Raw genomic sequence first — 10,594 nt, 5'->3', positions numbered from 1 at the left:
GAATAGAATGCTAATTTTATAATGGTTTCAAATAAAAATTTTTTCTGTATGATTCTCTCCATACTTCTAGGTTATTTGTTTCTTTTCGCTGAAGTCGCTATACGTTAACAGCACTCAAAATATCGTTCCAAAATGAAAGCTGCGTTTGCATGAAAAGCATGCTTACTAAAATTGGAACGCTACTGGTAGCATGCACTTATGACGACATACACGCAGCACTGGCAATCAATTTTAGAACACAGCCGAAGTACCATATTAAAAACATTTGTGAGTCATCGAGACATTTTTAATTAAATATTAAGATATCATGTATTTGACCGAAATATAGATACAGGCCCGTATTCAGAACGCGCTTTTATCAATAAAAGAGCGCTTTTATCTCTGAAATTCTATAATATGCGTGACGTAAAGTATAGTATGTTAGCGCGCTAACATCATTGTAAGTGCGTTCTGAATACGGGCCACAGGCGCTACGGTCACGGAAATTCCGTTAGATGCGATAGATAGTCTCTCTAGTATTTCGATATTCTTGGTTCTTTTTCGATGACATGACAGTCATAATCAAGAAGACTAGAACTAAGGAGGATCAACTCGCGTGGTGGGGGTGAGTCAAAAAACGTCCGCGGCTATTCACACGATGTGCAGCGGCACTGCGCATTGTGTGAAAGTTCGATATAAGAGCGACAAAGTGACGATTATAGAACGATAGAGCGACAACTATATAGAGCGACAGAGAGGACTAATGAAGCGCAAGAGTTATCCAGGGGGAAGTTATCCGTCGCCACTTTTTGCCTCACCCCCACTATCGCTATTGGCACGAGTTGATCCTCCTTAGTTCTAGTCTTCTTGGTCATAATAATATAATATTGATATAAATTAAATAAATATGTTCAAATTTGTTTCAATGCTATCTCCACAGGAGAATATGTTTCAAGAGATTGGATATCAACATATATAAAGGTTGACGTTGCACATCTAATCCATATGGTTTGTCGATGGCCTGCTTTAAAAAATCATCCTTTGCGTCTTGTACGCGACTTCTATATTCGATGTATCGCTTTAATGATAAACTGCCAAATTTATCAGGATTTTATTGAAATATTTTCATTGACTTGTATTGTTGCCCTTCAATATTACGAAGATTCAACCGTAAATGTAAAATGGATAGATTAACAAATAAAAACAGCTGAACAATCACGGAAAAAATTGGAGATGTTAATAAAAGAGCATCCTACTGATATAGATAATTATTTTCAAATTACTAATTTTAGTAATGATTTATTAAATGATGACGTATATGAAATACTTGATACGGGTACTAACTAGTAACTTTCTATTAAATTATTTTAATTTCAGTGATGTATTCAAAGAATGATGTACTAAATTGATACAGGATGCATCAAAATGATTAATTAAATGCATATATTATATATATGTTTTCACGTATCGCCGAAATTAAAATAACTCAATAGAAAGTTACCAGTTAGTATCATTGCTTGCTTTCCTGCAAGGTCATAGTCAGACACTGTGTAACACAGTGAGTCGTTTTAGCCTTGTTGTTTGCCAACGTTAAACAAGGACTCACTGTGTTACACAGTGTCTGACTGTGTCCTTGCTGGAAAGCAAGCTATATCAAGTGTACGCGCGATGTAACTAGGCCTATGACTGTACACATTATAATTATATATCGATTATCCAATCGGTTTTGTTATTGTTAACAATATCTTTTACATACAATACGTAATATATAATGTGTCTGCTAACAATATCAATATTTCAAAAAAGCTTATCAGAAATAAAAATAAAATTAGGTGAAAAGCAGACAAGACAAAGAATATGCTATAAGTATTTGTGGTTTTTGAAGTGCAAATAAAAAGGTTTGTGAATCATTCTTATAAGTATTTGTGGTGGAGAGAAATATTGCAACGGTTCTGCCATATATGGTATCATGAATATAATGGTTTGACAATGGTTATCTAATCTAATTGTAAGGCGCATAGACATTATGTTACATTTAAAATTATACAATAATACATTTTTTAAATAATTATTTATGAAGTATCGTGTGACTTAGTGTATACAATATAAATCAAGTACATTATCAACACATACATTATATGTTATATATAAAATTATACAATAAAAATGTATTTTTTTAATAATTATTTATGAAATATTGTGTGACTTACTGTACACAATATCAATCAAATACATTATCGTACAATCATATACATTATCAATCAAATTTAGTCTTTCAAAAAGTATACACTGTGACGTTTTTCGTTTCATACTTCGAATAATTATATATAATTTCTGAATCCGAATCACTAAACTCTTCATCACTAGAATATATTTAGTCTTTCAAAAAGTATACACTGTGACGTTTTTCGCCGTCCGTCACAAGGGTCGTTCGACCTGACCGAAGTAGCGCGGCAAATTTGTCCTGTGTCCTCCCGACGCGGAGGGCGGGCGTGCCGACGCTTGTTGCGATTTTCGAGCGAGAATTCGGAGATTTTTGTCGTCGCGTTTCGCGTAACGTTGCTATTTCTTTTTGTGAATTTGAGAATTTTTAGTATCGGCGGCTGCGGTAGGTAATTTAATGTGCGACACATTCCACCACCTCAAGGAGGCGGCCAAGAAGGAGACTATATTGGAGGCCCGAGGCCACCCAGAGGAGGGGTAGTGCACAGGTGATACCGTTCCATACTATCGAATTAACGCCCTGAGCATAACTGTTTTCCTGTAGCCGAACTCTTTACAGGCGATTATGCCGCGGGAGCAACTAAGGCGGTATGAGGGGATGGTCACCCTCTGCCATAGTACGAGCGAGGGACCCCGCTGTCGGTGCCGCAAGGAAGTCTCTGCCGAGAGGAGACACCGAATCCGGACGACACGCCGGCAAAAGTAATCCAGAGGAGACCGTTGCGAGCAGCCGAAACGACGCTAGCATTGAGTCGAATCCCGCGCGCTCAAGGATTTAGGGCGCGCGACACAATAGCAAATCGCGAGGACTCGCGGAAGCTCGCGAAATGGCCCGCGGCCAATCAGGGCCGATAAGGCTTATCACGTGGACCCACGGTCGCCTGCGCGCCCCCGAAGGGATAACGGGCCCGACACTTGCGCTGTGGACTAGAGATGGGAAAAACAGTTCTTTTTAGTGAATTAGTTAATACGAACTAGTTCACTGAAAAGATCCGTTCATCAAAACAGTTCGCCGCGAACTACTCGCCCAAAATATTCCACATGCGTTGTATTACTATTGGGCACGCATTAATGGCTCGAGCTAGAGTTCTAGAACTATTAGAGAAGTGCGACCAGTGTTAAGCGTCCTGATTGGCCATTGTAATGGCCAGTCATGAGACTTAGACGGGGAGCACAGACTCTTGCATAATGCATAACACATAATGCATAAGAAAATGAACCAATTAAAATCCTTCATTTCCTTCCTTTCCGTGAAATGAAGAACTTTGATTGGTTCATTTTCTTATGTATTATGCGTTATGCGTTATGCAAGAGTCTGTGTCTGAGCCTTTATTCCTTGGTATTACAATTAAATGATTTCGGACGCACAGATTTTCAGCACTGGCAGTGAATTTCGGAACGCACTCTATTCTATGTCTAATATCTATAGACGCATGCTCAATTGCTCATGCTTGTATGTGTCTATGGCTGCGTTCAGCAGAACGTTTGTTTTGCAACTGTTGTAAGTTTCCTTCGCGCTAATTGGATCATACTTTTAGATCTAGAAGAATGGTCCTATCTCAGCAGACAATCATAAAACGGTTGCAAAACTGTTGAGTCTGCTGAACGCAGCCATTGTGTCGCTACCGGTCTCGATAGATCGTCGATTGGTGGCGCTAGTCGCGATCTTGTAAACGTCCCAAAATTGGCATATCTATTATCTGGCAATATTTGCACTTGACGCTTCCATGTAAAGGCACCTTTAGACTCTTCATTTATTTGTTTATTAAACCAAAATATTAACAAAGGTCATTCATCTACTTGTTAGTTTACTTTCTATGTGCTTCTTTGTCTGTACTGTTAGCGTTTTTTAATCTTTATTGTTATCCAGGACTGAGTTGTTCCACCTTTCGGTAAGCTTCAGCTCACTGTTTTACTCTTTTAAGTTCGGAAACCTCACCCAAGTATCCCCGTGTATCGTCTTATTCTTGTTGTTCACCCTTGTTAAACAAGGATAAGACGATGCACGGGGGCATCATTCAGGTGATGTTTCTGAATGCAACCTTACTCTCTTATGTTCTTACTTTTTTATTCTTTTATTTATCCAATAGGTAAATTATCACATAGTTTATTCGAAAATAGAACAGCCGATCCTAAGTGAAGCTAGATTTGTATTAGAGTATACAATTAAAATGAATCGTAAACGGAGTCCATCATGGGATCGTTTCAAAGTTATGGAAGATAATAAAGCTAAGTGCAAATACTGTAGTCAGCATGTCAGTGTTGCTGGTGGTTCTATTGGAAATTTGATAAGACACTTGAAAACCAAACATCCCACATTAAATTTGAATAACGAGAAAACTGATCAAGTTAATAATAAGGACGTCAAAATTAATGAAAATGTCAATGACGATGATGATGATGATACAGTGTCTAGTTCTGGTTCTGACATTCAAGGAGTAACCAATTCGAATATTACTGCGACTTCGAACAAAACAAACACACAATTAAATATTACAAATTTCTTTGTCCAATCTGTTGCTTTATGTAAATCGAAACGGTTCGATGCACAATTGATAAAAATGATTGTAAAAGAGTACCATCCTTTTTCAATCGTGGAAAACTCTGAATTTGTCAAATTTGTTAAATTGCTTTGTCCAGGTTATTCTCTACCAACACGAAAAACTGTATCCAATAATTTATTACAGCAATTATATTTGTCAACTTTGGGAGAAGTTAAAATAGACTTGAAAAAAGCTAGTGCAGTTTGTCTTACAACAGACTCTTGGACATCTGTAAACAACGAAAGTTTTACCGCTATAACAGCTCATTATTTGGATTCTAAATTTCAATTGAAGTCAATATTATTAGAATGTTTATCATTTCACAGTAGGCACACAGCAGAAAATATATCAAGGTGTTTAAAAGATTGTGTACAAAATTTTAATTTAGAAGATAAAATCATTTGTTGTGTTACTGATAATGCAGCTAACGAAGTTGCCGCTATTCGACTTTGTAATTGGCGCCATTTACCATGTTTCGTACACTCGTTAAATCTTGTAGTACAGCAGAGTTTGAAAGAGATTTCAAATGTAACAGTAAAAGTTAAATCTATAGTTGAATACTTCGAACGAAGTTCTTATGCTCTTTCAAAATTACAATCAATGCAAGAACAGATGAAGTTACCAAAATTGAAACTCAAGCAGGATGTCATAACTCGATGGAATTCCACATACGACATGCTAAATAGAATTCTACAAATCAAAGATTCCGTTGTTTCCACAATAGCAGTTTTACAATGTGATGTACCATTGTTAACAAGTCAAGAATGGAACATTATCGAAAAGAGCGTGGAAATACTTAAGATTTTTAATGATTTTACGATAGAAATGAGTGCAGAAAAAAACATTACAATATCCAAAATTATACCTCTCGTTAATATCATGAATAAAAAAATTAATGATTACTATAATGATGGACCAACATCAATCGAAGTAATGCAAATGGTGAAGAGTTTGAAGGACTTATTGAGTCATCGTTTCAAATATGCAGAAGACAATGAATTGTTGTGTCAAGCTACTATTCTTGACTCAAGATTTAAAAACCATGGATTTTCTAACGAAACAAAATTTTCTTCCGCTTATGAAGCACTAAAATTAAAAGTTCGTGCTGTAAAGTTGAATGAGCTTCAGTCTACTAATAATAACAATACACTCATCGAGTCTCAACCGACAAATTTAAGTTTATGGGAGGATTTTGATAGGAAAGTTAAACGAATTTGCGGTGCAAATAATCCTATGGCATCAGCAATTATCGAGATGGACAAATACCTCCAAGAGCCACTTTTGTGTCGCACAGAAGATCCATTAATATGGTGAAAAGAAAGAAAAATGGTGTACCTTCGTCTTTTTCAAATAGTCACAAAAAGATTATGTATAGTAGCAACATCTGTTCCATGTGAACGAACATTTTCTAAAACTGGTCAAGTATAATACAATACTTACGCAAAGACGAAACAGGTTAACTTCATCTAAAGTTAATAAAATTATGTTTCTTAATCATAATTTATAAGTTTACATTTTTTGTTCGCAAAAAGTATTTCATTGCGATAATATTTGTTTTCTTTTTACTAGAAGGATTATATGTTTCATTTTCGTTTTGATTTTTTTTTAAAGTTTACTAAAATTATATGTATTTTAACTATACATCGTATAATATTTTATTTTTCACAAGTAAAACAAATTAATTTTATTTTGCTTTTAGGTATCTAAGATTTTTAGATATGTAGGTTTCTTTTTAATTGAAAGAATATATTATATTGTATTATTGTTTTATTTTTGTTTTGACTTTATCTAGTCTACTACAAATATATTTTCTTAATTATAGATTTCTTAGCTGTAGATTACAATGTTATATTTTTTGCAGATACAAAGAACTAATTTTATGTATTTTGTTTTTAGATATTTAAATTTTCGTTTTTTCAATTGAAAGATTGTAATATTCTATTTCTGTTTTTATGTTTATTTTAATGTAAATGTAATAAATGCAGTAACAAAAATGTTTTTTCCCTTGATTGTAATATTAATAATAATTATTTGTTTTTACTGATACAAATTTATTTAATACATTATGGCTGTGTTCTAAAATTAACTGCCAGTACTGAAAATAGTGCACGTAACGTAAACTGTAGCATTTTCGGTACTGAGATTTCTTGAAAAATATAGTTGCCAGTTTGGCATTTGTCGTTGGTCGATAAAGTAGTTCAATTTGACCTATTTAGTTTGAGAATTGTGAACTAGTTCATCTAGTTCACGTAAAAGATTCGTTCATTTGAACCGTTCGTTCGCGAATTACCCATCTCTAGTCGACTTTAAGTAGACTTGTCAAAAAGCCTGTACAAAATATTCGTGAGATGTTGCTGCGTACCCGCACGTGATTGCGCACGATGCAGCATACAACAGGGCTGCGTTCCACTTATCGCTCACACGCTCGTGAAATAATTTCATCCTTGTCGTTTATCAAATATTAAACAAGGACAAACGATGCTCGCGAGCGTTGCGAGCGTTAAATGGAACGCGGCCCAGAATAAACGACGACTGCAGAAATAGCGGGAGACAATATTTGTTAAAGATTTGGAAACGAAGTGGAGTGCAACTATGGTAATGTATTTTTGTGTAAAATCATTTATGTATTTAATTATTAATTAAAGACATTTTAAAATTGGAATAACGCGCATATAGTCAGAGCCGGATTTTGTAGGTTAATTATTTATTGAGCGTTTATGATTAGATAATTAGAAAACCTGAAAATGCCCAAACCATTTTCGAGTTGTCGAAACGTCAACGAAATCGGCGAACTTTACTTTATTACAATTCAGATCGTGAAGTAACCTCTCAGCCGGTTTCATTTCCAAATGTTGACGGTAATCCAATCGACGGTCCATCATGTTCATTGGCCTTTGAATTTGAAGAGCCTGAGATTGAAGATGGCATGATGGAGATCAATCATTCGCAATATTCAGCTTTATCAGATAATTCGAATTATTCACATTTATCAGAAACTGATATTAGTTACAACGACAATGCCAGTAGGGTATTTTCATCATCAGAAACAAGTGACGAATTTCAAATCAATCCGCAATTTAGCAGGAAAATATACATTTGCCTTTGACAGATGAACTGTGCAATTGGGCAAATGAATTTCAAATTAATCAAAATGCATTAACCTCATTATTACGAGTTCTTTCAAGACACGGGTATGATTTGAACACTTTTGAATATTCCAAAACCAGGTACTCATGATATTAAAACTCTTTCCAAAGGTCAGTACGTTCACTACGGTTTATTAAAAGCGCTTATATCAATCGGTAATCGTTTTCCTCATGCTTTCGACTATTGTGATATAATTTATTTGGACTTAAACATTGATGGCTTACCAATTTCGAAAAGCTCAAAGAGTCAGCTTTGGCCGATTTTAGGCAGAATTTCTGGTTTGCCATTTGCACTATTTGTCATCGGTATTTATCATGGCTCCCAGAAAGCTTGCTTAGCCGAATTTCTTCAACTATTTGTCGATGAATATCTAAATTTAAAAAACAATGGATTCTCAATCAACAAACAGCCCCTGCAAATCAATATCCGTACTGTTATCTGTGATTCTCCTGCTCGAGCATATGTTACTTGCACAAAATCGCATAATGGACACTGCCTGTGGAAAATACATTGTAAGGGGCGAAACAATAAACAGATGAATGACTTTTTTGGATACCACTTCGGACCGATATTGATTTCATTAACAAGTCGCAACCGGACCATCATCTTCAAGGTATTTTTTCGCCATTTGAATTGATTTCAATTCCAATGGTAAGTCATTTTTCTAGACTACATGCATAATTCCTGTTTTATAAACAAGCAACTTCTAAAGTTGTGGATAGATAGGTCGAAAACTTCCAGAGTAGCCCAAGTTCATCTTAATATTTTGTCAGATGCACTGACAAATGTGTCAAAGTGTATTCCAACAGAGTTTGCGCGAAAATCTTTTGACTTGGATGATTATCACAGATGGAAAGCGACTCAACATCGCACTTTTCTTCTTTATTTAGGACCACTAGTTCTTAGACATATACTGCCGGATGAAAAATATATACATTTTAATGCCCTGAATTGTGCAATGAGAATTTTATGTAGCGTTGACGATTATGACAGGAACAATGAATATGCACATTATTTTCTGGTATATTTTGTTCAAAACGTGAGCATTCTGTATGGGCCACAGAATGTTACCTACAACATGCACAATTTAATACATTTAGCTGCTGATGCAAAAAGATTAGGACCACTAGATTCTTTTAGTGCTTTCCCATTTGAGAATTTCCTTTTTATTCTGAAAAAACTTCTTAGAAAGTTTGATAAACCATTGCAACAGATCTGTAACAGATTACACGAACAATCCTTATTATTTCGTGCTGAAAATGAACGATTTTATGATCATCAGTATCCACAGTTGCAGAAAAAGATCAATCAAAACTTACCATTGGATTGCTGTAACGCACACAATCAGATAAAATTTTCTTCGTTTGTCTTGACAACGAAAAAATATAATAATTGCTGCTACATTGAAGAAAACAATGCCATAAGCATTGTTTGTATTTCCCATATTGGTTATTATCATGAAATTCCAACGATTATTGGTCAAAAGTTTACGAATATTTCAACGTTACTTAATTATCCCTGCGATTCAGGAAATTTAGAAATCGCATTGTTACAGGCTTATCAGACTTGCAAATGTGGCCAGTTTTTTAAATTAAAAATAAAGCATTTCAAATGGATTTTGTAAATGACTCAATATATTTTGTATTTCCTTTATTACATAACGAATTTTAATCTCAATTACGAGGGGCACTATTTATATTTTGAGCCTAATAATAAAAAAACAGTAATTTGTCATTGAAAATGACTTCTGTCTTGATAATCCACGTCGAAAGTCGTAATAAATCATCACGAAAATTTTCACGAGTTAATTCCATTTTTTCGCTGAGACACAATTTTCAAGTGACTAAACAATACAAGTCGCGTTCAAATAACAAAACGTTCTGAAGAAGGTTATGGTAAAAAATGTCAAACTTTCTAGTGAAAACGTCAGATGGCACCTGATAACACTCAGTGTTGCCAAGGCTCAAAATATAAGTAGTGCCCCTCGTAAAATGAAAAGTAAAATCTACATATAATACATTGTACGTATGTTATTAAAATATAATAGTTTTGACAGAAAATTTATTAACAGCTTGATCTTTGGAACATTGTAATTGCTATTTTCATATAAATCATTATTTCGTACAAATAAAGAATGAATGTATTGATACTTGTGTGAATGTTCTGTGTGAAATTGTTATTTGTGAAGGTATGGTACGTTGTTATTGGCGACAACTGGTGCTCCATAGTTCCCGATTCATGGGTTTTTGCAAGTGAGTCGATGATTTGGTGGCCACCGAAAGGTATCAGTGTCACTATAGCACTATCAAAGAAAATGCAACCATTTTTTTTTGGTAAGGCGGGAGAAATGCGTTACACATACCCCGGTTATGCGGGAACGTAACCGGGGTTATGTGGGACTTCGCTCTACTCAGTGGGGGTATACCCACTAAAACTCCCACCGGTGCCTATCCTCAGGTCAAATGGGGGCGCCTCGGGGACACGTGCAGCATTCTTCCGAGACGTCCCTCGACTCTGTTGGCCCGACGCTAGCCTTAGGGGAGCAGGGGGGAGACCACCGGTCGAAGTGAGCTGACCGATGGGCCCCCTCCTCGCACGATCCCAACCTCAAATGGAGCATTCCAGCGAGCACTCAAGGCGCGCGCGGTCGATGGAGTGGGGCGTTGGCAAGGGGACTAAGGGGGCTATAATAGCTCCCTGTC

At 35.7% G+C, this 10,594-nt stretch overlaps 1 protein-coding gene across 1 annotated transcript; it reads left to right on the top strand.

The window, feature by feature from the left end:
• Positions 1-4,203: 4,203 nt before the first annotated feature.
• Positions 4,204-6,059, top strand: LOC108727763 (zinc finger BED domain-containing protein 1-like). Its single transcript, XM_018456000.1, has 2 exons — positions 4,204-4,224; positions 4,293-6,059. The coding sequence occupies exons 1-2, from the start codon at positions 4,204-4,206 to the stop codon at positions 6,057-6,059; spliced, it is 1,788 nt and encodes a 595-aa protein (XP_018311502.1).
• The last annotated feature ends 4,535 nt before the right edge of the window (positions 6,060-10,594 follow it).

The sequence above is a fragment of the Mycetomoellerius zeteki genome, unplaced genomic scaffold, assembly GCF_001594055.1.
Source record: "Mycetomoellerius zeteki isolate Tzet28-1 unplaced genomic scaffold, Tzet1.0 scaffold529, whole genome shotgun sequence".
Lineage (NCBI taxonomy): Eukaryota > Metazoa > Arthropoda > Insecta > Hymenoptera > Formicidae > Mycetomoellerius > Mycetomoellerius zeteki.
The sequence above is the reverse complement of the archived record's forward strand: the minus strand, read 5'-3'. Positions and strand labels throughout refer to the sequence as shown.